General features: G+C 39.5%; 1 protein-coding gene and 1 long non-coding RNA gene across 2 annotated transcripts in view; one reads left to right on the top strand and one right to left on the bottom strand.

The window, feature by feature from the left end:
* ITGA2 (integrin subunit alpha 2) overlaps window positions 1–25,990 on the top strand; it is a 66,842-nt gene that overhangs the window by 29,528 nt on the left and 11,324 nt on the right. Inside the window, exons 5-24 of the mRNA XM_030236765.2 lie at window positions 1,893–2,007; window positions 2,407–2,534; window positions 3,665–3,813; window positions 4,869–5,019; window positions 5,448–5,613; window positions 6,968–7,041; window positions 8,364–8,502; window positions 11,034–11,179; window positions 11,868–12,011; window positions 13,892–14,095; window positions 14,878–15,014; window positions 16,463–16,602; window positions 17,542–17,693; window positions 18,730–18,840; window positions 19,405–19,487; window positions 20,256–20,394; window positions 21,991–22,083; window positions 22,896–22,972; window positions 23,071–23,154; window positions 25,868–25,970. Of these exons, the coding sequence (XP_030092625.2) occupies window positions 1,893–2,007; window positions 2,407–2,534; window positions 3,665–3,813; window positions 4,869–5,019; window positions 5,448–5,613; window positions 6,968–7,041; window positions 8,364–8,502; window positions 11,034–11,179; window positions 11,868–12,011; window positions 13,892–14,095; window positions 14,878–15,014; window positions 16,463–16,602; window positions 17,542–17,693; window positions 18,730–18,840; window positions 19,405–19,487; window positions 20,256–20,394; window positions 21,991–22,083; window positions 22,896–22,972; window positions 23,071–23,154; window positions 25,868–25,970 (2,535 nt within the window). The remainder of the gene's footprint in view (window positions 1–1,892; window positions 2,008–2,406; window positions 2,535–3,664; window positions 3,814–4,868; window positions 5,020–5,447; window positions 5,614–6,967; window positions 7,042–8,363; window positions 8,503–11,033; window positions 11,180–11,867; window positions 12,012–13,891; window positions 14,096–14,877; window positions 15,015–16,462; window positions 16,603–17,541; window positions 17,694–18,729; window positions 18,841–19,404; window positions 19,488–20,255; window positions 20,395–21,990; window positions 22,084–22,895; window positions 22,973–23,070; window positions 23,155–25,867; window positions 25,971–25,990) is intronic.
* Window positions 20,402–25,861, bottom strand: LOC108962884 (uncharacterized). The gene is made up of 3 exons (XR_003945818.2): window positions 23,930–25,861; window positions 23,768–23,840; window positions 20,402–21,075 (listed from the first exon to the last, which is right to left on the bottom strand). It is a non-coding gene; the product is annotated as an uncharacterized LOC108962884 (long non-coding RNA).

Raw genomic sequence — 25,990 nt, 5'->3', positions numbered from 1 at the left:
GAAGCAGCTCTCATCTCCCTGCGTGTAAAATCTCCCTTCTCTATTTGACAGCCCACAACCACCTTTCTCCTTTGCCTTGCTAAACAGATACAGAGGTTTTTGGCTGAAATGTTCTTTTTAAAATACGTCTCTCTCAAACATCAGTGACCAGGTCTCTGCTGTATCCAAGTGAGTCTTTCCCAGGCACTATACAGTGCATTTGGTATTTCCCCAACTCAACAGCTTCTCGTCACACATCTTTAAGCCATATTTGCTTTGTGTGCTGGCTGCATGTTTGCAGACACCCTGCAGTTATCCAGCACCCAGTCCATCTGCTTCTCTCCCTTCCATTCAATGGCCTTCCAGTTTATGCCCACAGGTCTTAATCTTAGTCCTGAGGGGCAAGTCTCCGCCCCTTTATAACTTTCTGCCTTTCAAGTTCGTCTGTCCTTGATATGTGATCTCCCCTTTGGTAATGATCCATCCTAAATTTCTGACTTAAGCAGTGCTAGAACAATAATTTCCCCCCGTTTTTGTTCCTCTGAAGATAAACAAAGATTATTAGAACATTTTTGGGTTTTGCTCCAAAGGTTAACGTCACAGTTTTTAACTACCCCCGATACAGAAGAAAAAGTTAGAAAATGGGCAAATAAAACTGATCTAAAAATAACTTTTAATTTATTTTAATTTTGTTTTAATTAATTTTAAAGGCCAGTAACCCTCTTCCATTTCCATATAGATGATTTATTTTGTACCTTTCACCTCTCTAAAAATCTGTCTTTTTCAGTAAGAACTAAGCATGCCTCGTGTAGCAGCTAAAAAAAGCACTTATCTCAAAATCAGATAATGTGGATATACTTCCTTTCTCATCTACAAAATCCGCCATCTGGTCAAATATCTTAGGATAGTTTGATGTTGTCTCTCACTGGGAAACCAAGTGGGTGATTTAGCTCATTTTCGACTTACTTTTGAATTTAATTACTTTTTTCTAGCCTCTACTATTCTTTAGAAAAGTCCCTCTTTTCCTAAATAAAGGTGGGTGCAACCAGAGTGTGTATATATAAGGAAAATGCAATTTCTCACAGAACAGTTGGAGAGAGGTTATGTAGAGGCTACATTTATTTCCTCGAGTTTATAATGTTTTCTTTTAAGAAGGAAATACACTCACCAACTCGCCACCTCAACCCACACACACACACACACACAAAACTCCCCCTATATTCTCACGGCAAGATAGTGCCTTAATATGTGGTTGATATCAGGACAAATAAAGATGTAGAAAGACGTAAATGACAGCAGGATGATGAAGCTGAAAATACTCCAGTTTACAGAGGTCGTTTCCAGCAGGGAAGCAGGGTCATTTTCCCCCGAAGCCAACGAAACACGCAGCCGGGGGGGATGCGCGCCCAGGGGCCGACCGCTCCCGCCGGTGTAGCCGAGTGAGACCGTGTTCACCGCGAGGCGGGAGGTGCTGCACTTCACCCTGTACATGGGACGTGAATTCCCGCTGGGACGAGGCTTTCGGAGGGGTTCGAGCTGTCGGTCCCCGGCTCGGGACCCGGATCCCGGTTTGGGTCCCAGTTCCCGGCTCGGGTCCCGGCTCGGGTCCCGGTTCCCGGTTCTGTTCCCAGCTCGGGTTCCCGCCCGCCCCGCTCGACGCCGCCGCGCGTCCCCCGACCCCCTGCACGGGACGCTGCCGCCACCTGGCGGCCGCCGTCGGCGCTGCAGCCCGGGGTGCGCGGCACGAACGGCGGCCGCTGCGGCAAGATTCCAGGATTTCGCTCCCTAGGGAACTGTGTGAGAGGGGCGGCGCTGGCTTGCCCCGTGACCGAGAGCTGTCGGCCTGCTTGTGGTGGTTTGGTGTAGATATTTGTTATTTTCATCGTTTCTTTTTTGTTGTGTTTTTTTTTAAGACTTGTGGTCCCTTGTGGGCGCAGCAGTGTGGAAGACAATACTATGCAACAGGAGTTTGTTCTGAAATCAGTCCAAGTTTTGAGATCTTAAGAAGCTTTTCACCAGCTGTTCAAAGTAAGGCAACATGTGCAAAACACATTCAATTAAAAAAAAAACCCAAAACCAAACATATCAAACAAAATCAAGAGATACTGTGTTGGGGACTGTTAATTTTGATTTCTTAAAAAAAAAAAAAAAGCGTATGCCAAATCAAAGTCCTGGGATTTATATGTAAAGACTGACAAATTATGATCCGATGCTGATGTAAATAGGATCTTAATCCTCTGTATTCAGAGGCATTGCACCAGTGCAGACTCAGAACCTACATATGCCCTTATTGAGTTCTCATTCAGGAAAAGCCTCCTGATGTGAAGTGTTGCCTGTGTGAGACCTAAGTATGCACCTCTGGATTTAGCTGAGGAGTATGTTGAGACTGCAAATGCAATTAATGCCCACTTCTTATTTTTGTTCTAGAGTGTTCCTCTGTTATAGATGTTGTGGTGGTTTGTGATGAGTCAAACAGCATTTATCCCTGGGATGCCGTGCGGGCATTTTTGAAAAAATTTGTACAAGGCTTAGACATAGGCCTTAACAAGACCCAGGTGAGTCAAAGACATATTTGAGAAAGACCAAAAAAACCCGAACAAAACCTAAACCAACCAATTTTAAAGGAAACCAAGTGTGATTTTCTGTAACTACAGTATGTCACTGAAAGCCACAGATTACACAGTTATCCTACTCAGTGGTGGGAATTTTATCTCATGGTTATCTTATTTCAAAAGGGATTAGTAATTTGATCCAAAATATAAATTAACTGAAATAGAAGTCTGTGTTGTATCTAGGGGAGTCAGATCTCTTTCATGCATTAGACATAAAAGTTGTTGAAAATAGCCTTTGGGGATGTGATAAAAGTAGGGCAGATTTTAATGGACTTTTCATACAACTCTTATTTTCCAACTGCTGCATCTTTAAAACAGGAACTTTTCCTGCTGGTTTACTCACTGATCTTTGAGGCTTTTTTTTTCCTTTTGATTTGATGGTGGTAAGGAAAATTTTATTGCCTTTTTTTGTTTTAAACATCTTCTGTCTTTACAGTTGTCCATTTTCCCTAAACAGTTCTGAGAACAAAGACTGGGGCACTGGAAATCTCTCTCCCAAAGGCTGCCTTCTTCCTTGGGCTACTTTGGAAGTGAGGTGCTTAAAAGCTAGGCTTCCTGCTCAGTTCTTTCTGAACCTCACCTTTAGCATTTTCTCTATTTTGCCTTTGTTGTAAATGCTCATCTTATCTTCCGTCTTTAGCTTCACCCATATTAAAAACAAGTAGGGTTTGCAGTGCTGTGAAGTAACTAACCTTTAGGACTTCCTTAGAAGAGATCAGACTGAGGTGCTGTCAGCTTGTAGAGCTATTGCTATTTTCTCTTTTTTCCCAGAGCTCCCTGTATTATTGCTATCCATCAGCCCTTCCAGAAGTAACCAAGCAAACATTTAATGTCTACTATTTCAGGTCATTTGCAGTAACACACTGTAGTCCGTAACAAAGATGATACAAAGTGCAAGAGCATTTTAGCTTTCCTTGCTTTTCAAATGTTTTAATATTAATTGGTTTCATATGTGTGGAAAGAGAACTGTGCATTTTCATTTTACACCAGCCTGACGCATAAGTAGGCATCGTGACTCTATGTAGCTAATTGTAAACCATCATAATCTAACAGCATTTTTCTTTATTGCATAGGTGGGTTTAATTCAGTATGCTAACGATCCCCGAGTAGTCTTCAACTTGAACACATATCAAACCAAGGATGAGGTTGTTAAAGCAATGGAGAGAACATCTCAGAAGGGAGGAGATCTCACTAATACTTTCAAAGCCATTGACAATGCAAGGTGAGATGCATTGATGATTTACTGTGCAACTGTTGTAACTTTCCTTACATGGCAGTGAGAACATCGTGAATTTCATTCCTGCTGGAAGTCCAGGTGCCCAGGGCCTCTGGAGTAGGTTCCCAGCACTAGGCAGAATCCATCAGGTACATTTACAGTGTCCCATGCAGACTGGTCTGGTGCAGGGATTCGTAAACTAGAATTGCTGGAAAGCATATTGTTAACCACTGGGTTGAAGTCTACTCTAAGGAATTCTGGTACCCAGCAGAATTGCTTATGTCACAGGTCTCTAAACATGACAGTGCGTCAAACAGAGTGGACAAAGTGTTAGGAAAGATACAAAACCACTGGAAGAAGCAAAGTTTATCCAGGGATTCAGTGGGCCCAGTAACATTTGTGTTTGCAGATCAGGCTTTGGTTGCTTGCAGAGACAATAAAAGAAAAACCTCTTGTCTGTTGTCAGTTTATCACTGCAGCACTATGAGTGTGAAAAAATGTGGAAAATTTAAACCAATGTTTTATGATTCTGAACACAAATACAAACTAGGTCCATTTCTCAACAAGAAGATGCTGTTTTGAAGTTTTATCAAGTACAGAACTCTAGGCCAAAATACAAGCTGAATCGATAGAACTTGAGAATTTGGGTTAGGAACAGGCTCAGCTATCAATGGAGTCAATATTTGCAGTAGTATTGAGAGGTTTTTTATTAATTCTGTTCCATTTTTGTATGAGCTTGATGATGCCAATTCCTGGTGTCATAAAACTTTAGTAGTTCTGATAGAACCCCTTTTCTTTCAGAAATATTTGTACCAAAAAAAAAAAAAAAAAAAAAAAGAAAAAATTGTTTTTCCTGGAATTTACGTTTTTATCAGAATCTCCATCCAGTCCTTCCAGTCCTACTTTTTTTTTTTTTTTTTTTTCTGATTCTTTGGTTACATTTCTTATGCCCTACAGAAGCAACTTGTTCTAATTCAGTGATGGACATATCCATTACAGTGTATGTGCTGGATTCCATCCATGATGGACTGATGTGTGATAAACCCAATGTTTTATAACAGACAGTATGCCTTCTCAGCTGAGTCGGGAGGACGCCCGACCGCCACAAAAGTCATGGTTGTTGTGACAGATGGTGAATCACACGATGGCTCCAACTTGAAAACAGTGATAGGTAAATGCAATGAAGACAATATAACCAGATTTGGCATTGCTGTAAGTAATACTGAAATTACACGTTACTGCATGTTTGAAAGATGGTTTTGTTATGTGTGTATCAGAGTACATGTTCTGTACAAAAGTGGTGTGTAATGCACGCAGTGTTACACTGGTGAGACCGAAGCCAAGCCAAATTAATCCTCTGAACTGAGGGAAATACTGATCTTTTCACTGGCTGAAAAAGCAAGACTAGAATTGCCTGAGCAACCTCAGTAGCTTTCTCCCTTGCCAGGCCTTATGTGCTTTTCCTGTATGAATGGTCCCTTGCATAGGAATGAACTGTAATAAGCAATTCAGTAAAATGAACAAAGGTAACTTTTTTTAAACTATGTAGAATATTTGCTTAAATAATATAGGTAGAAATGGAGTAGCACTATGATCTCTCTCTCTTCTTATTTTGCTGTCTGTTTGTTTCTTTGCACAAGGTTTTGGGATACCTAATAAGGCATGAACTTGATACTAAAAACTTAATTAAAGAAATCAAGGGAATTGCTAGTCACCCAACAGAGAAGTATTTCTTCAATGTGTCATCTGAGGCTGCACTACTGGAAGAAGCAGGAACACTTGGAGAACGCATTTTTAGTATAGAAGGTAAAACACTCAATGCCTTTGAAAAATTAGATGAGATTCTCCCAGCTGACAGGCTTAGGATTTTATTTAGCTTCAGTTTGGTGCAGTATTGTAAAAATGAGGGGTAGCTGGAGCTACACACTTCTCCCTGCTCCTCCCTGCTCAGGTGGGCTCTGGTTTTCGTAGGTGTTCCCCTAGCTCCCTCACCCCTTATTAGGCTAAGCTTTGAGTTAATTTATTCAGTTTGGGGAAAACGTTCTCCAGCTAATGAAAATGTCTGTCATGTCATGGGCTTCAGGCAAGGGGGTTTTTCCATTTGCAACCAAATGTATTTGTTACCACCAGAAGAATAAAGGTATCTTTATGCTTGTGAGCTTCGCCTGTGTGAATCCTAAGCTATTTTTAAATTAAAAAAAAAACCAAAACCAAGCTAAAAAAAAAAACAAACACAAAAAAAAACCCAAAAAACAAAAACAAACCCACAACCAAAAAAACCCCCAAACCAAACAAAAAACCTAACAAAAAACCCAGACCCACAACCCAGACAAAACAAACCAGAAGACTAGGTTGCTGATTACAGAACTGAAAATGGAATTTATTTGGTGTCTACCAGGCCCCCTGCCTAGCACCACCCACACTACTGTGTCTTACTCAGAGGAAGGTGTTGCAGAGGTGACACAGACATACTTTGGCTGTCCCAAAACCCAGCTTTTAAATTTAAGTTAAATTGAGACCTTGCCTTGGAGATGTGTAGCCTGCTCTCAGCTCCCTATGAAGCTTGTGTCTGCCACTTTCCTGTGCTGAGGAAGAAATCTTCCCTTCTCTTTCACCTTCATTTGTTCTTTGCTAGGCCCATACGGCTACTCAAAGCTAGGAAAGAGGTCTTCTTGCTGAGTACTCCCACTGAATTCCTATCCATCTAGCTTAGGAAATGGATCTCACAGTATTTTTCAAGTCAATTACAACAGTTTTTAGGAGTCCTATACGAAAATAAAAATTTCTGTTCTGTTTGGAAATTATGAATATACAGTCATTAAAGTTGTTAATTTCAGGGTATTAATGCTTTCTAGAAAACACACAAAGAGACCACCCACAATAGCAAGACTGCAAACTGATTCAAACCATCTTGACCAACGTCTTCTGCCCTTTTTTTGGAAGAGACTTATAGCATGACTCTTGGCTCCATCTTATCAATTTGCCTCAATTGAATCCTCCAAATTTCTGCAGTTTACCAGCTCTGGTTTCCATTGCTTGTAAATGCTTTAGCCAGATTGGTGGATATACACAGACCCTATATAGCTAAACTCAGAGGCCACAAGACTGGATTTTGTGTAGTTACATAGAGATAACCATCTATGCATATCTGTTTTTCCAGGTACTGATCAAGGTGATACCTTCCAAATGGAAATGTCACAGGTGGGCTTCAGTGCATATTACTCACAAAAAAAGGTATGTGAGTTTAATTCTTTAATGATACAAATAGATATACATATGTACACCTGAGTGTAAGAAAAGAGAAATGAAAACACAATGTCCAATTTTAAGAACTTTTTACAAGCAGAATATAAAATTATCATTTTTTTACTTGATTATATATTAATAAGTATAATTGTATTATCATTTATTCATGTACTAATTTAGAGATGTTAATAAATGATCTCAGTGATTTCTGAGTTCATGTAGCAGGAAAAATTTAATTCCTCTTTGTTTGTGACTAGCTATACTGTAAAGCTGGTAGGCAGCCACCAAAACATAAATAAATCAAATCTGAAAATAATTTCTCCATAAATTATAACATTAATTATATTTGTTTAAAGCATATTTCACTTAAAATTAGAACCAAAAAATCAGATATATTTTAGTGCTAATCAATTTTAAGATTATCAAATAAGTCCTCCTTGTAAAATCCAAATGTGGTTCAAGCAGCTTTCAACTGAAAATACAAGAAGGTTTTTTATTTCTCATAACCCTTAAGAATGAATGAAATATTTTTTTATAAGTCCTTTGTATTTGCACAAATTAAAGTTTTAAATTATGAACCAGTTGATGCTAAGAAATGGCAAAAAAAAAAAGAGACACATGGGCATTTTTTCAGGAAAATTACACATTAAATTTTATTGCAGTTTTCTGTAACAGTATGTCAGTTTAGTGAAGAATTTTAATAACTTGAATAAACTAAACTATGTTTGTTTTCTGTGTACAAGTATAAGATTAGGTGTTTCTGTATGAAGTTTTCTGTGTAATGAGCCATGCTAATTTGGATTTTAGTTCTAACTCTTCTCTCAAGAACATCTCCTTATGTAAAGAATTAAACTGTATCTATTTGTATCAGCTCTTGTGTGCTGTCATTGGCACTTTTGTTGTCGAGAAAAGGGGCTTTAGCTTTTTTGTACAGCTGCATTTGTGTGATCCTCAGAAGGCATGGGTGCATAAAAGCATGGGCTTAGCAAGCCAACCCCAGTGTGGACAGACAGACGTAGGAAATTATCACAGTGTTTAAATAAACCCATTTTACCATGAGTTGCAGTGCCACAGGAGCTAAAGCAGTCGCTTATCCTCTTGCAGCCAAAGGGTGACAATCCCTTTTAAAGGGGCAGTGAAGTCCTGCACCTAAGGAGCAGCTATGAGCAGCTCCAGTCAACTGCCTGAAGGCTTTAGTCTGCACCACTGCCTTAAACCCAGTGATGTGAAATTATGCATGGAACCTTCAGCTTTGCTCACACTTTTCCTAAATCAGGTACTTCTAAAATGTAGACTTTTATTTTTTGAAGGATGTTCTGCTGCTGGGTGCAGTTGGGGCCTATGACTGGAGTGGAACAATAGTTCAGGAGTCTTCAGGCAGAGCCACCACTTTTCCAAGCCATGTGTTTGAGAAGATTCTACAGGACAGAAATCATAGCTCATATCTAGGTAAGGGGCTGAAATACAAATCTGGAAAAGTATGAAACCTTGATTAAGATATTGAAGAAGTTGGAAAGTTATCCCCTAGCCAGATTTGTGTTAAGAAATTATTTGAGAATGTGAAAAGAATTTTTCGTCAAAAGTCAATAGTTCATTGAATAAAAACTTGATTTTAAAAAAAAAATTCTAATAATATCAAAGTGGTAAGCTGAAAAAAAAAATCAGTCTTTGTCACTGGTGTGGCTTAACCCCAGCTGGCAGCTAAGTAGCCACTCAGTCAGTCCTCTTAAGGGGAGTGAGAATGCAGGAGTGTCCAAAGAGTCAGAGTGTGTGAACTCCTGGGCTGAGATGCCGCCAGAGAAAGTGGAAGTGAAGCATGCAAGCAGAGCAAATCAAGGAATTTATTCATCCCTTTCCACGGGCAGATAGGTGTGTTCAGCCATCCCCAGACGGCAGGGCTCAAACACACACAACTGTGACTTGGGAAGACAAACGCCATCATTCTGAACGTCCCCTCCTTCGTCCTGCAGCTTATTTATAGCTGAGCATGCCACCCTATGGCAGGGACACCCCTGTAGTCACTGGTGGGCAGCTGCCCTGGTGTGTCCCCTCCCGACTCCCTGTGACCCGTCCCAGCCTCCTGGCTGGTGGGACACGGTGAGGAGCAGAAAAGGCCTTGACACTGTGTGAGCACTGCTCGGCAGTAACTAAAACATCCCTGTGTTATCAACACTGTTTCCAGCATAAATCCAAATCACAGCTCCACACCAGCTGCAGGGAAGAAAATTAACTGTATTCCAGCCAAAACCAGCACAGTCACAGAGACATAATAAATCATGGGATTTGAAAAGGCTGCTTAGTGAATCATACTGATCATTATGAGATGCTTCTGTTACAGTGTTTGAGTGTTCTTCCCCAGTTCATGTGGATGAGAAGCTGATTGACTTTCTGTTGTTTCATAAGTGCTCGCTGTTTTCTTAGCCTTTTCCAGTTCAGTTTATAGGTTTTGAATATTACTACCACTTAATAGAGATTATACTTATAATCTCCATATGTATTTTTGACGTGCTTTTGTAACCCAATAAAGACAGTCTGTATTCTCAGCTCATTGAACTGCTTTTGTAAACCTTCAACGTGCCTGCTCTGCTCTTTCACCCCTGAATAATGCTACTACATTAAGCATCTATAACTTTCTTAAAGGTATTTAATAATATGCTCTCTTTGCAACTAGCATTCTTTTTTTCCTCTATGGCTCAATATTACTTGTATCCAACAAATGAATAAATCTAAATCCAAGCAAATGAGCAGTAGTTCTTTTGCGTGTATGACCTCTTCAGACTTTCTCTTACTTCATTTTCTTAATAATTTTTAAAAATTATGGTAATTTCCTTTTTCTTCAAGGCAGTTTCAGTGTTTACTTTAATGTTGTTGCCTTTTCTGTCCCTTTATTTCCCTTCCACTTTCTGTCCTCCAGTAGGAGCTCTCCATACCAGCTCTCTCTCACCAGCTTGGGAGAGCATAAGTTAAAGAGCTGCAAGAACAGCCTGCTCAGTTGTTCTGCCACCCTGCTCTACATGGCACCCACTCACTTCAAATGATTGCATTCTGTGTTGATTAGGAAGGTGTGTACTTAACTTGCAAAACAAAACCTCATTTTGTTGCTCATTGAACTTCAGTCACAAAAGTTCTCACCCTGTGTCTGAAGAAAAGATCTGAATTAGACTGGTGTGATTTAAAGACCAAGGCATATTCCTTTTATTGTCCCCTCAAATTGTTCTGCAGCTTGCTAAAGATCTGCATACTCTGTCCCATCACTGGCATTTTCTTATTGAGTTTAACTATAGACTTTATAAAGGATGACTTTGTTTTCTTTGCTTAAAATAAATTTGCTGGAACTAAACCACAGAAATCTAAAGTACGTACTAAAGCTAGATTTATACTGCTAATACATGTCTGCATTTTTACAGGTATTAAATGATGTTTCCTGAAAGCAAATAAATGCTAGAATAATCGTGATGGGGATTAAAATGTTCAGAGAAGTTCAATCATCTCTTCAGCTGACAAGCTGTTAATGTAGACTCTTCTATTCCAAGAAACCACTGGTCTGTGGTTTAGTGGGCTGTGGGAAAATGCACTGCAAACTTTGCAGAAGCTAGGTGTTCCTCCCTAGTTTGAAGACTGGTACAAACGTTCATCTCATATTTCTCTTAATTTCTTCTTTCCAAGGATACTGTCTGCACGTTTTTTTCCTGTCTCCTTCACAAGCATGACATTTTTGTGGTCTACATTTGACTGAATAGGCAAAGCTATTGTGTTATTCTGTAAACCTGCTTCAACCTGATCTGTGTGTCATTGCTCTCTCCAGGAGAATATTGCAAATTTTATGCATATGTGACAGCATAACTTCCCATCTGGAATCGTCACTCTGTGCAGTCAACATACCAGATTGTCTCCTCCTCTTTGTTTTTATGGATGACCAACTGATAAATTGTAGTTAAAGATCTCTCTCACTTATGTTAAATGTTTACTTCTATACTCAGGTTATTCTGTTGCTGTTCTCTCAACTGCGAGCTCTGTCTATTTTGTTGCTGGCGCACCAAGATCCAACTACACTGGCAGAGTGGTGGTTTATAATGTTGACAGTGATGGTAATGTTGCAATTGTGCAGTCACAGAGGGGCGAGCAGGCAAGTATATTTTGGTCACGAATACAGACTTTCAGGAATCTTTTTTTATTGACCCAGCAGTAAATTGCAATTTGTTTGGAAAATTCCTCTTTGTCTCAAAGCATTTAGAATCCACTTGAATTTTTCTCTGCCACTAGACTCTTTCAGTGAGGTTAGCTGTTACTCTTAAACAGTATTTTAGGAAGTCATCCAATTAGTGGCAAAAGATAATATACAAATCTAACTAATGTATCCTTCTGTCAACAATTCAAATCAGGAGACACTCATTAAACTCTGCTCCGCCTAAGAAGTTATGAAGTAGATGACATCAGAAGACAGATATGGAAGCTCAGTCTCTTTTTCTCTGGAAAAGAGGAATAGTTTTAGCTGGTTTTGGTATCATCTGTAAGAAAAATCTGAGAGTAGATCAGAGGCTGGGAAGTTTCATGTGCAGTTATAAAAAATATGTACCTCCCATATCTTACTTTCTGTTGGCATTTGTATTGCTGAGCAGCCACTGTGGGACAGAAATAGTTAAATGTGTATAAGGATATGATTCTTCCAACAATGGAGCAAGCTACAGAGTAATTTAATTAACCAACATACAGTAGCATTGTAGTATTACTGGATGTAAGTTTTCTAAATCAGGTGCTAAAACATGATTTACAAAAACCATATACAGTGACAACCCATTTGCTTCTGATTTCAGATTGGCTCCTACTTTGGCAGTGTGGTGTGTTCAGTGGATGTTGACAGGGATTCTGTGACAGATGTGCTGCTTGTGGGTGCACCAATGTTTATGAATGACCTGAAGAAGGAAGAAGGGAGAGTGTACATGTTTTCCATCACAAAGGTAAAAATTGCTAAAACCAGCGTTGCTTAGGGCTACTTTCTTTCAAATCAGATTGGCCACATGGATGCTAAAAGGCCTTTGGCCTCCCCAGATCCTCAAAGTCACTATTTAGTGAATCTTGTCAAAGTGTTTGAAGTATTTCAAGTGACTTTTTTTTTTTTTTTTTTTTTTTTTTTTTACAAGAAACAGAGCACGTGCTTATCCTGGGATGTGGCATAGGAGAAGGGATCAATAGGGTCAAGCCTTCCTGATTAGAGGGATATGTGTGGAGGCCTTTCCAATGCTGCCTTACATGTTCTTCTTTTCCGTAGCAGCTGCAAACTTGCCCCAGAACAGCTTGTGCAGTTAACCTGGGAATTAGGCAGCTGGAACAGACCAAACTGGAGCCAATGAGCAAGGCAGTAGCTAAGCACTGTTAGTAGTCAGGAGCCTGGTGTTCTCCGTGTCTCCCTGGTCCTGGTGCCAGGCAATGTGCTTCATGCTAATATAGCATGGGTTGGCTGTATCTCTAAAAAACCTAGCTCAAGGCTTTTGCTAAGTAATTCGCCATTTGTTTTTGGTGATTGTATTCAATGCCTGACAGTATTCCCAAAGCAGTTCTAAGAAATGCTCTTCTACCAGCTTTCTGCATTGTTTCATAGACTCTAACTCTGGATGGTTACCATAACTCTTGTTGTCCCCTCTGTTCAGTAAAGCTTAGTTACATGTCTGATGCTTGCCTGACAGTGCTTTTTGTTCAGACCCATAGTAGGTGTTTTCATAATATATGTATTAACCATACTGAGCCCTCTGGCATTTTTGAACAGTCTTTCTTTCACTGGATGTCTGCCAAGTAAATTAATATCTGACATCCATCAGAGAGAAGAGAAAATGGTCTCTTTACTAGGTAAATAGCAATCAAATAAATAGAGAGGAAGGACCATGCTCCTCAGCAGGACCTTAGTCAGAGTGTCATAGGAAACTAACCTAAAACAATTTCAATGTAAATGGAGGAGCTGAAAGTTGGCAGCTGACATTAGTCTTTTTGCCTGTGGTATCATACATGAGATATGAAAGAAAAGAAAAATTAAAGGTTTTTTTTCCTTTCCTTTTGAAAACCAAATAAATTGGAAGACTATCTTACAATTTTTAGTTGCTGTCAAATGTTTGGTTTAAATTTTAAATAAGAACAATGAAAGGTACTTTTAATGTTTTTTAAAAATAATCTGGATTTGTGCAAGTTGTCCCCATTGCGCAAGTAATACTTTTCTAGTCATTTTTAATAAATAACGTGCCTGTTATTTCTAAAATTTTAAGCACAGAATGGTAACTGAAGTTAAAGGTGAGAATGCTGTTTGCCAGAGTTGCATTTAACCTAGTGTAAATGGGATTATTTAACTATGAAGATCTGCAGTCTTTCTTTTTTCATTGGCATTGGAGAGGTCAGGAGTTTACCATTTGGACACATGTTTTTTGCATTAGTTTAGTAAGGAAATTCCATTTCTGTTTCAAAGAATTATGTCCAGTTACATAATTTCCATTCCCTCTGCATAAAAACCAGTAATCCAAAACTGGAAACTGTATTTTTCAATGTATTGTGAAACTTCAGAACAGTCAGATGAGGACAGAGAGGGCATTTAAGCTTCGTACATATGGTTATATTTGCTGTTAGTGCTTTGCATAGCATGCTTTGATTTTGCTGTGTAATTCTTGCCAAGACTTTGAGACATAATGCAAACTGAATGGGCAATACAATGGGGAAGGAATTCAGTGTTGAGCTATCTGAGGGGAATGTACTGGAAAACAGAAACAAAAAACAATGCACATAGATACTGCTCCTAGGTCTAATATGGTGCAATGATAGCTGTGTTTCTGCTTTTCTTATTTTTCAATTCTTAAAGAGAATCTTGGATCAACAAGAACTCTTGGAAGGTCCACAGGGGTCAGAAAATGCACGCTTTGGATCAGCAATTGCAGCCCTTGCAGACATTGATTTGGATGGTTCTAATGATGTTGTAATAGGTGCACCACTGGAAAATGAAAACTCAGGAGCAATTTACATCTATAATGGATTTCAAAAGACTATACGTACCAAATATTCTCAGGTATTTACTGTATAACTCAACACTTACTGTGTTGTGTAATGATGTACTTGATGCCTTTAAATCTACTAGAGGAAAACAGAAGGTTTTCTGTGCTTTAGTTGGCTACCGTTTCAACCACTTAAAGGAGTACTGTTGGTTTATTTCACATTTTATGCCTCCCCTCCTTTCAGCTGCCAGCATATCCAGGCTGATGCTGTGGTGCTTATAAAGGAACCATATAGAGGAAAAGGATGTGCAAGATGCTCATTCTGAGCCATTTTTGATGCCTGAGTGTGAAGTCAACTACTATCCTAAAACTGACACCCATTATTTTCAGGTTTTTAGTGTTTATGTACAGCAATGAAGATCAGATAAATCTCAGCTCTGCAAATTACAAATGCATAGTATTAAAGGTCTTCCACTGGTCTTCATGTATACTATAGTGGAAATCTTATTGTCACTTTCAATGCAGATTTTCTGGTTGCAGCAAGTATTTGTTAGAACTCCTATTAAGCTTCATATTCTTTGAGTTGCTCAATGTGAGATGGAAAAAGTTTCCAGCTGTATCTGGCATACAGCAGTCAGTTGATCTGCTCCCAAGACAGAAAAATCTAGTCCTTTGTCTGCTCCAACAGATGAGAAAGAAGTGCTACAAAAGCATCTGAGAAAACACCCACAAATGCAATTTGTTTAAACAATACATTGCATATACAGGGAGTATCAGTGAAAATCTATTAATCAGGCTACTATCTATGGACTTAAGCATGCTTTGGCAAACTCAGTAACCAAACTCTCTTTCCCAGAAAATCTTAGGATCGGATTCTGCTTTTGGACAAAAGCTCCAATTCTTTGGAAGATCAGTAGATGGCCATAGAGACTTAGATGACGATGGCATTACTGACGTATCAGTTGGTGCTGATGGAAATGTGGTTGTGCTATGGTTAGTATACTCTTTCTTAGAAAGGAAGCAGTTAGTGCTTCAGATGCAGCAGTTGAACATGCAGTTAATTCAACAGGAAAAATAAGCAAATTAAAAATCTCTTTTGTTCTATGTGTTCAGGGCTAGCACACTTACTGCCTCATCACTGCTATAAAAACTAGCTAAAAAATGACTAAATCTCTTTTAGGCATTTAACATTAAACCACTGAAAGCCAAGGCAGCACACAGGGCAGAGCCAGGGCAGGGGGAGGAAGCCAGGTGGCAGGGCCTGGCCAGGAATGAGAGGGCCAGGAGACATCTTCATGCTACTGCTGTGCAGACACATGGTCCAGAGGGAAGGGACAGCAGCAGGGAATGGGGCTTGATGGAGGGTGTTTGTAACAGCAGGCTGTGTACCTCAGTAGCCAGAGTACAATTTTGATAGCTGAGCCTGAGATGGATGAAACCACGTCTCACACAACCTGTGTGACCTCAACTGGCTGATAGGCTGGGATGGGGGCAGCGTGGCCCTGCAGGGTAAGGACAGAGAGCAGTAATAGGGAGTTGACAACTAGTCCTGGCAAGAAACACATTTGTAATGGCTCATTGCTTTTGCCACAGAAGTCAGAGTACTTTCACAAAATTTAAAAAGGTTTCACAGAAGCCAAATCATCTGCCTGTCTAAGTAGGCTGTGATTTCCACTCCTTCCTTGAGGAGCTAAATTCAAATGCTGTTTCCTTTCCTATCTGTTGCCTGTCTTCATGCCTGAGGCTCCCCATTGTAAGAAAAATATCAGTGAATTGCTACTTCTTTCATAATGAAACAAGATAATTAAAAATGAATGGTCAATTTGGACCTTTGACTGCTGCTGCTGCTGGGAATTTCATGAAAGAAAATTATGCTCCTTGAAGTACCAGCACTTATTTAGATTTGATTAATGAAGATGCTTACTCTTCTTTCACTCTGACATTTGGGCTGATTAATGCATTTCATTTTGATTAAAGTGTTTGTTTTTACATGTAGGGTTCCTCTGAAACTCTTCTTCAAAATCTTGATTAATTACATTTAAAGTTGTTTTTCAGAAAAATTAGATTATTAAATAAAATGAAGAATTATCCATCCTCACCTTCCCAGAAGAGCTCTAAAGAGAGCAGAAGGTTACTTTTTTAGAAAATAGGTTGAGAGCTTCATTCTCTGATACCTTGAGGGATTGATTAGAGCATAGGCTGAAGTCATCAAGTAGCCATTAATGTGACATAAAAATACATATTGTTATTGCTGTAAGCAATGATATCAACATATTCACGTATACCTAAGGAAAAATAATTATACCAGTACCATTAAAAGAAGTTTACATTGGGAACCCCAAAAAATCAGTACTAACATTTACAGGTAGTATTAGATAGCAGCTTCTGTGTAACCTATTGTTCTTCAAAACCCCATGTAACTTTTAAAATATATTTTTCAGGTCAAAAGGCATTGCAAATGTGTCTATAACTGCTTCATTTAAACCTGAGAAAATCAGTCTGCTGAACAAGAATACAGATATAACTGTCAAAATATGTTTTCAGGCTTCATTTAGACCTGCTAAGAAAAATAATCAAGTGGGTAAGAGTATTTCAGTGATTTTCTTGTATTAATGTCTGCAAAAGTCCATTATTTAAATGAGTAATGGAAAGTCTAAATATGTGTTAGACTAAATGTCAAGAATCACAAAATCAATGTAAAACTTAAATGCTTGTCCTAATTCATCACTGGCTCCATACTCTTTGAAAAGTGGGGAATTAACAGTATAGAGGACAGCTTTGTCCTTGTTGCTCAACAATCCCCAAAAATGTAATTCATGAGGAGCTAGGTTCATCCAGCCTTCTCTTTTCAACAACAGACTGCATACTTTTCCTCTTCAGAAAAAGAAAATTAAATATTTTTCAGAAGGTCAGAGCAGTTTTTAGCGGGAGGAAGTTCTTCTTTTCAGAGCACAATGAATATTTCTGTGACCATCAGTGGGCTCCCGTGAAGTTTTCAAGTTCAGTCTCACGGACGACACGAGTTGGACTGCTTCAGTGCTACATAAAGTGCCTTTAGGAGCTCATGATTTTAAGCTATAAAATAACAATGAACTTTCACAAGAGAATAGTCATAAAACAAAGAGGAGGTGGCAGAAATTATTATGTGATTGAAGAGGAGATGCAGATTGTTTAAAGTCACCTCTGAGTTCAGTGATATTGTTGCAAGGCCCCTTTACCTAGAGTAACCCTGGCCCTGCTGACTGTCTTCTTGCCTGAGCTGCAGGCTCAGACATCTGCAGTGGAGGCTGGATTGATTGCCATTTGATGTGCCCCTTGCAGATCAGGACCTAAACCTGTCTGACTACTTTGGAAAACACAAGAGAAAGTATCTTCATTTTGAAACTGCTCTGTGTTTAGCTATGAAAAACATGAAATACTTAGTGTGGTTGGGAAAGCCTGGTCCCTATAATATTGAGCATAGTAATGAGATCACGGGCAACCATGCTCAGTCAAAAATGTACTGCTATTCTTCTTGTAGCTATAAAGTACAATGCAACATTGGATGCAGACCTCCAGTCCTCCAGAGTGACTTCTAGAGCATTCTTCAAAGAAAATAATGAAAGGTACATGCAGAGGGATCTTGTGGTGCATCATGAAGAGAATTGTGTTCATGATGTCTTCAGTGTACAAGTAAGTGCGGTTGCAAGTACTCTTGCATAACAAAAGATCAGAGGAAGGCATGGATTAATTTTTTGTCTGTAATGTGAATTTCATGCATGGTGGACTGAATTATTTATGTTTCCCAAATCCACCCAGCTGAAAAATACTTAATAAGATTATGATTTCATACAAACTAAGAACTGTCACATTCAGCACAGATTTTTAGGATAGGAAAGAGGGTTCTTAATTGTGTTATTCAGCTTTGGTGTAATATAGAGCCCATGGTCTATAGTTTAAATAGATTTTAATTTCCCTCTAAGTAGACTGTTTTGTAAGAACTAAAACATACATGCAAATGTTTTCTTCAAACTAACATTCAGGCAGAATTTGCATGCATCCTAAACCCTTGTACACACAAAGGAGTTAAATAAAAATAAGCAGGTCTCCATTTTTCTCCAGAACCAAAGACTGAACAGAGACCTGAGATTTGCCTTAAGCTCTGTTGCATGATGCTAGGTCAGGTACAGGACTTCCTTCCCTGCTCTGGTTTGTAGTGACCTAGTGATCACATTTAGTGCCTTGTGGAGCAGTGAGCCACAGGGCTAGAAGATGATTCTTCCAGGGCTGAAGAAAGAGGAAACACGGCATTTACTGGGTTTCAGTGTCACTCAGGCCCAGATGCTCTTTGTGATGGTTAGGCAGAGTGGAATAGGAATTTGACTTCTGCAGCTTCCTGATGATGGCTTTGAGGACCAGCTCCTACCGCTGCAGACAGTCTGCATGTTCCTTGGCCATAGTAGTTACTGTGATGTGCACAGTCTCCAGGAATCCTAGAAAAATCAGTTTTATCATGGAAATCGCACTGAAAACTGTTAATCTAGAGGAGCCCACACTGGTCAATCTCACAGAATTATTTTCTTTAAGAAGTGAAGCTTTGAACTGTTGCTTCTCCTTGTTTAGAGCAAAGTATTATTTTACTGCGCAGTCTCAATTCACAATAGAAATTGCCGATTTTACCCTGTTTTTTGTGCTGGCAGCCATCACCTGAACCATGTGTGCTTTACAGGAGCCTTCAGATGCCGTGAATTCACTTGGTTTGCGCATTGACATTGGCCTGGCAAATCCTGGCTCCAGCCCTGTCCTGGACATATCTTCTCCAGCATCTGTGGCCTATAGCGTAAGTATGCAGATTTACAATTCAGGAATGCATGGCCATATACATCCATAATGAGAGGCCCCCACAAACACCAAAGAGGTACATGCAGGTACCTCTGCATGCTCTGTGTAAGTCACACGGAGGGGTGTCCCCTGGTTCCTTTCATGCCTTTGCCTGTATTACATGAGCTTGCTCACACACACATCAGCCACCGTAGCACATAACAAGCACGTGAGTTCAGCCATGTCACCATTGATGTGAACTTCTAGTTGATGGCAAAGATTAATTCTTTCAGTTTATTCTACAGTAAAAAGGGACATAGAAGAGAGATGGAACGAATATGACAACATCCTTTGTTGTCATTGAAGAGTAATCTGTCTGTACCATTATTGGATCAGTTGACATGTAGCAACACATTATTGAGTTCACTCGTTCACTTGTCAAGATTTTTAATGTCCTTCAGAGGGATTATCTTATCTGCAAACCAAGAATGTGCTTCAGCTTGAAGGTGCCTGCACTCTAGTGTCTTCAGATCATGTTATAAGTTGAGCCCTGTCATTCAGGAAATGTTTTTCTTTTTCCTAGATTCCTTTTATTAAAGACTGTGGTGAAGATGAACTTTGTATCTGTGATCTTGTTCTGAATGTTCAGCAGAAGGCAGATGACAGGTAAGAGCTGAATCAGTGGAACTGTTAAGGTCCAGTGCTTTCAACAGTTGGTTCATCTGTAGGCTTTGGATTAATTTCTGGAGGAGAAAGCCTTTCCAGTTCAACATCTGCTTAGAAACAGCATAGACAAAAAAAGCAATGGCATTTTAATCTAAATTTAATCAAGGAAAAAGAGGTAGGGTAGGGAGAAACACAGAAGTACAAACACAGAAGTAGGACTCTTGTCAGCTTAGACTAACCCAAGTTTTGGTACCTTAGAGATGAGGACATAGTGAGTATTTGGACAAATTGTGTCTGACTGGCTGCTGTTGGGAAAGGGAGCACAATGTGATCAATGAGGATGATCACAATGAAGGATGAAGACAGCTGCAGCAGTGTTATGGTCAGCTATCTGGCTGCAGGTATTCTAAGTCCATGTCAGATGTATATGCATATATATGCATCACAGAGATAAAGCTGCCCATGTGTGCTGCCCACTCTGTCCACCTTCCCACCAGGGCAGACCCCTTGAAAACTCAGCAGTCCCTCTGACAACACATAATCAAAGTCCCGCACTTTTGGAATACAATAATTATATCTGGTTTTAGGAAACACCTTCACAGAATTTCTTATGCCAAAGGGTTTAGAAAGCAGAACGTTTAAGTGTGTACAATGTAGGAAATGTCTTGCTGTGCTTGTTATTTGTTGTTGGCTTCAGGCAACACATTTTCCTGATCCACAGCTGTTCTAGTACCTCTATTTACAACAATGGACTTTATTTTCCAACAGCAAACAGTTTATTGTCAGCAGCAAAAACAGAAGACTAACATTCAACGTGAAATTGAGAAATAAAAAGGAAAATGCATATAACACCAGAATACAGGCTACATTTTCAGACAACTTGTTTTTTGCTTCATCTTCTTTACCGGTGCGTGGTTCCCAACTTCTCTGTTTCTGTTATTGCCCCTTATTTTTGAGGTTCTCAGACTAATTTTCTTTTTTCCTTTCTAGCAGTGCCTATTCCAAAAAGAACGTGTGTACAAAACTCTCTCACAATTTGTTTTCTTGGATACCAGAATTATTCCCCCAGCACATCAGTTTATTTAGGTCAAGGAGAGATATTTCCAACTCAGCATAAAAGCTGGCAACTTTTCGAGTTTGATCTCACCTCAGACATCTCTTCCTCACTTTAGGCCTTGGCACCCACATCTTCTTAACTCCCAGCAACATGCCTGAAGAAGTTGCTGTGCTGCAGGGAATTTGTATTTGATAAATCAGACATGCAGCATTGATGATGAATCCTTAAAGCGCAGACTTTGGATCTAGAAATAGTGTTACTGCCAAGGCCATGTGTTCCAGCTAGACAGTTAATCAGATTGACATGATGGCTATACCAAAAACTCTTTTTCCAACAAATTTTATCTTAGAGAAAGCAAAAGAGAGGAAATATGCACACTATTTTGGGGAATGCAGTATACCTATAATTCAAATTGTTGCTCCCAGTTCACGAAGGATGAAATGTAGATTTCAGTGCCTGGCTTATATGGTCAGGCTCCTACTGGAGAGGTGCGTGATAATCCTGGGGGTGAAATCCAGAGCAGTCCCTGTACTGAAGGGAGAGGAGGGATAGCATTCATTCCTGCCCAAGAGCAGCATTATTCTGAACAATGAATTGGCAAAAGTACTGCACACAGCGCTGGGGGTGCCCCTCTACCTCCCCATCCTGTTGTGCAGCAAGATTGTTCATTTCACTCTTGCCAAAAGACCACACTGGAGCTAGAATTTTCTTTTGCTTTAAAAGCCCTTTTGCTTAGAAGCACTTCAGCCTGCAAGTGAAGTTTGGACCAAAAATGTGCCTGCTTCAAGGCAGGAAGAAAAACATAAACTGAGTATGTATGGGTCTTTTTGGAAGTTTTGTTTTGAGGGTTTGGGGGGATTTTTGTAGCATAATTCATGAATGGTAAATGTCTAGTAGGAATGTTTTTTTACAAAAGACAGTACATTTTAATTAATTCTTCTCCAAGGGTTAATAACTGGCTCTGGTCTGTGAATTTGTCTTTGAATCAAGGATGATGACAAGACAATATTCTGGAAAGTAGTAAACAAACTATTATGTATGTCAGATTTTCCTACAGAAAGTTGTATTTCTTCTAGCTCTAAGACTGTGTAAATATGTCTGCAAAAGTTCTGTAAAAATTCTGTAAGAAAAGGACTTACAGAAATTAGTGGTAGAGCTGACCTGTACTCTCTGGCCTGTATTCCTTCCTCCAAGCCCAACACAAAGTTCTAGTAAGATGACTGCAGCACACAAGAAATCAAGTGGGAATGGTCCTTGTCCCACCTTCCTTTTGACTTCCTCCTGGCCCTGCCTATGCCCCACCCATCTGCTGCATCTCTAGGATTTACTGCCATAACACCTATTTTCACTCCTCCTTATTATAATACATATGCTGTTGAAGGTACACACCTCTCTGCCTTATCAAAACCTGACATAAGATGGTGTTTCTGTCTGTTTTCTCTACAGAGTGATGGGACTGAAGTCTCGTGTCAAACAGGAACAGCACAAAGTACAGTCATCTGCCAAATAAGCTATCCTGTTTTCAGAACAGGACAACAGGTACAGCTAGCATGTTTAAATAACCTTGAATGATCCCAAAACCTTTTCTGCTGTTGTTTTTTTCCTAACTCTGCATTTATTACTGTAAAGGTTTCTTAGATTTTACACAGAGGCATTAAAATAAGCAAACTAGTGCTTAAAATATGTGACTCCCTATCAGATTAAAGGACAAAGGGCTCTCAAAACTCATTTGTCAGAACTCACAGCTTCCAAATGCTGCTGCAGTTATGTAACTTTTGGAGAATGAAAGCTGGGGGCAGAGAAGCATCATGTGCAGGCTCCTAAAAACTGTGCACAATTCTCATCACATCCCTCTGGCATTGTGAATCTGGGGTAACTCCCTCACCTGCTCCATGAATCTCATCTCTCCAAGAAAACAGTATTGTTTTGGGAGGAGAGAGGCCCACACCGCCCTAATAATATTTAAAAAATCATATATAGAAAGTTAAGCTTGTTCTGAATTATAATGGAATTGCTCAAAGTGGACCTGCTGGAACAAATGGAAGAAAAGAATGAATACAAAGCTTGTGTCAGTGCTAGAGGTTAAAATGAAGGAATTGTAACCACCTTTTGTTGCAGCTTACAGCTAGCTGTATACAATTTAAAAATGCAAATAACTCATGTTTATGTAATCATGCTGACTTGTAGGGGAATGTAAGAACAAATTAATTCTGAGTATTAAGAAATGACTGAAATATTACACAGAAATCTGTAGAGAATTCATATACAGAGGGCATTGTTACACACATGAATAATGTCTTTTAGGGTGTTGTACCAACTTGTTTACCATGTGTTCGTTGTCTCTTCTGTAGGTATCCTTTGATATTAGCTTTGATTTCAACCTTAAAAATCTTCAGAATGTGGCAGTTCTAAGTTTTCATGCATGGAGGTAAAGTACACAATGATATGAAAGCGAGTTAGGTATTAAAAGCTCATTTGTATAGAACAGTATTATTACACCTGACTCAAATGTGTTTTGATGAACAGTGAAAGTAAGGAAGAGCAAGACTTGGACAACCAGGTGGCCTTATCAATTCCTTTGCGATATGATGCAGAAATTCACTTCACAAGGTATGCTGATTTACATAAACAGACACGGTCATTTTGCCAAGCTACTTCAAGTAACAGTCTTGAAAGGCCACTAAAATAGGAGTGAGGCTTTGCTTTTGTTTTGGAAGACATAAGAAGTTCCCTCTTCACCAGTAGTAGCAGATTTGTCTGTCCTTCCAACCAAACTTATATGTAAAAAATTAGGAAAGTTGTGGACCCATGTTTACCTCCAAACGCTTGTTACAGATGCTCCTGAGAACAGAAGTGATATAAAGGCCAAACAGTGCATGTGGTTTTGGTAACATAAGTACTGTATAATAACATTGGGCTTCTTGGCTCAAATGTAATGCCATGGGATCAAATCTGTAGTTACAGTGATCAAAACTAAACCAAAGAATATCAAAAGATAAAGTATGCCCCCCTCAGTAAAGGAGGGAAATAAAAAAAGAAAAAAATTATGGATGTTTCTGCTGAACCTGGAGCAAGAATATAAACTTCTTAGCAGTTTGAGATAATGATTTGAACTAAAACCTGAGGTACACCTGGCAGATTCTCCCCTGCTGCAGCTGCACTGGCACTGGAATCAAACACCCTGTTTTCCCATGCACCCATCCAGATTCTGGCTCAAACCTACCCCCCTGCCTGGTGCCAGCCCTTTCTTCTCCATGTAGAAGGCAAGTCAGGGCTGTCGTGAGAGATCCTTTTCCCTGGGAAGGGAAGAAGAGGCAGCTGAGCAGACCAACAAAAAGCCTTTTATGACCTTTTACCTTCATATAGTGTTCTTGAAAGTCCTTACCTTGAGCCCTGGAAACACTTGGTGATTTGGGATGTACTCAAACAGTAATTAGTCTGTTACTGTTCCAAAAAAGAATGATTTCAGTTACAGTTTAACTTAGATTGCAACTGAAACAAAAATACATGGGTGTCACTCCAGGATCAAGGTAGGATATTTGAATTTTCCTGAAAGAATAGATTTATTTATCTCTCCCAAATACTGAATTTCTAGGATCAACATAATGCACTTGGTCACCAGTTCTTGGTGAAAAAATGCTTTTGCATTCCAAAGTGTTCAAAAATTAGTAAATATAAATGGATATTAAAAAAACCCAGTAGATATTCAGAGAATAACAGAAATTTTAAAAAGAGGGAGCTGCTTCAAAATGCACAGCAGCTATGGATCCAGGAAATTAATATTCAGAGATCAACATAGCTACATGAACTGCTGGCTGCTGTGTAGGATGAGCTGGAATAGGGACCACCATACGGAAGATTAGTGTTATAACCTTCTTTGTGAAGCAGTTTCATAATATTTGAGGCTCCGCATCATGAATAGGTGCCCCAGTCCTGGAGTCAAGCAGAATTTTTGAGATTATTTTAAGTGCAGAAAAGCATTTAAGTCAGTGGTGCAAGTTCTTTCAGCTCCTTGAGAAAGTTGCATGAGACCTTGCCAGCAGCAGCAGAGACTGCAGGAGCATCTGTGCAGAGGGCTAGCTTCTCAGGAAATTCAGAAGGTGCAAACTTGAATCAGTGGGTTTAATTAGCTGAGAAATATGAACTGAAATGAAATGCTTCAGAAGAAGCGAGGAATGGAGTCTATAAAAGTTATTCAAGGGAAAGCAAGGGTTTGAATTCAGCTGCTTCTCCTGAATATGAAAAAATTCAATTTCATATGCGCTTCAAGGAATGAAGGAATACCTACTGCCAGAAAATGGTTAGTTATTCTTAGAGATAATAAATTTAAAAGAATTAAATAAAATGCGTATTAAGCCATGGTATAACTTGGCTTAGGAAGTATTTACCTGGAATTTGTTCTTTCCTGAGGCAGGTAATGCAGCCAAGAAGAAATCCCTTAAAATTACAAGAGTTGAGAAAAAAGTATTGTTTTGCTGAAGTAAAGTCTTCCTAGGGGTAATTTTTGAGTTTCTGGGAGAAGATGTAGCAATATGTCTTTCCCGAGACCTCTGAAAGGACTAGGAAGCTGATACTCTGCATCTTGGAAGGACTGGAGTCTTCAGCAGTAAGAAAGCAGACAATATGTCATGTTTTGGCATGGATTAGCAGAGGAGCTGCTCACAGATAGATTAGCAGGTAGTGGGTGTGATGCACTGCACAGGGAGGTTTTCTTTGCCTCTGAGTGTGGTTCTGACTAACTGAGCTCCTCAAGCACCCACAGTTCCTTGCACCATGCCCTTCCATCATGCACCTGCCATTCCATGCTGCAGTGGGCTGAAACCACCCTTCTGTTACTTCGGAAATTCTGAATTTTAAACCCCGTAATTGCTAAATAATGTGACCCAAAGAGGACTATGAGGGCCATGTGATATGTTCCATTTACACAAGCACGGTGATGCCTGTGCTTCCACACCCAGCCAGTTACAGATGTACCAAGGGAGACAGCCAGGAAGGCCCTTTCTGAGTAAAAAGGTGACTGCAAGGGTGAATGTTGCAGTTTGTGCACAGAGAAGGAGTTTGCAGTATGGCCCTGAAACAATGCAGGGTCTAGAAGCCTGAGAGAGCCTGTATCATGTACAGTTCTCTTGTCTTAATTTCACATGTTTGTTCCAGCTCTGGGCTTCAGCACACCATTTTCTTAACCAACTTTGTAAATTTAAAACAACAATCTAAGTGACTGACTTCTCTCTCTGTACTTCTGACCTGTTTCACAAAGACATATCCAGTAACATATGTTTTCAAAGCTGCAATTGAAATATATTGTTTTATGGTTGTTAACCAGGCTTGCCAATATCAACTTTTATGAAGTATACTCTGGTCATAACATTCCTTCCACTGTGAATAATTTTGAAGATATTGGCCCCACGTTCAACTTCTCAGTTAAGGTTAGTAAGTCTGTTGTTCT

Source organism: Serinus canaria, chromosome Z, assembly GCF_022539315.1.
Source record: "Serinus canaria isolate serCan28SL12 chromosome Z, serCan2020, whole genome shotgun sequence".
Taxonomy (NCBI): Eukaryota; Metazoa; Chordata; class Aves; order Passeriformes; family Fringillidae; genus Serinus; species Serinus canaria.
This window is presented reverse-complemented; position numbering and strand designations above follow the sequence as displayed.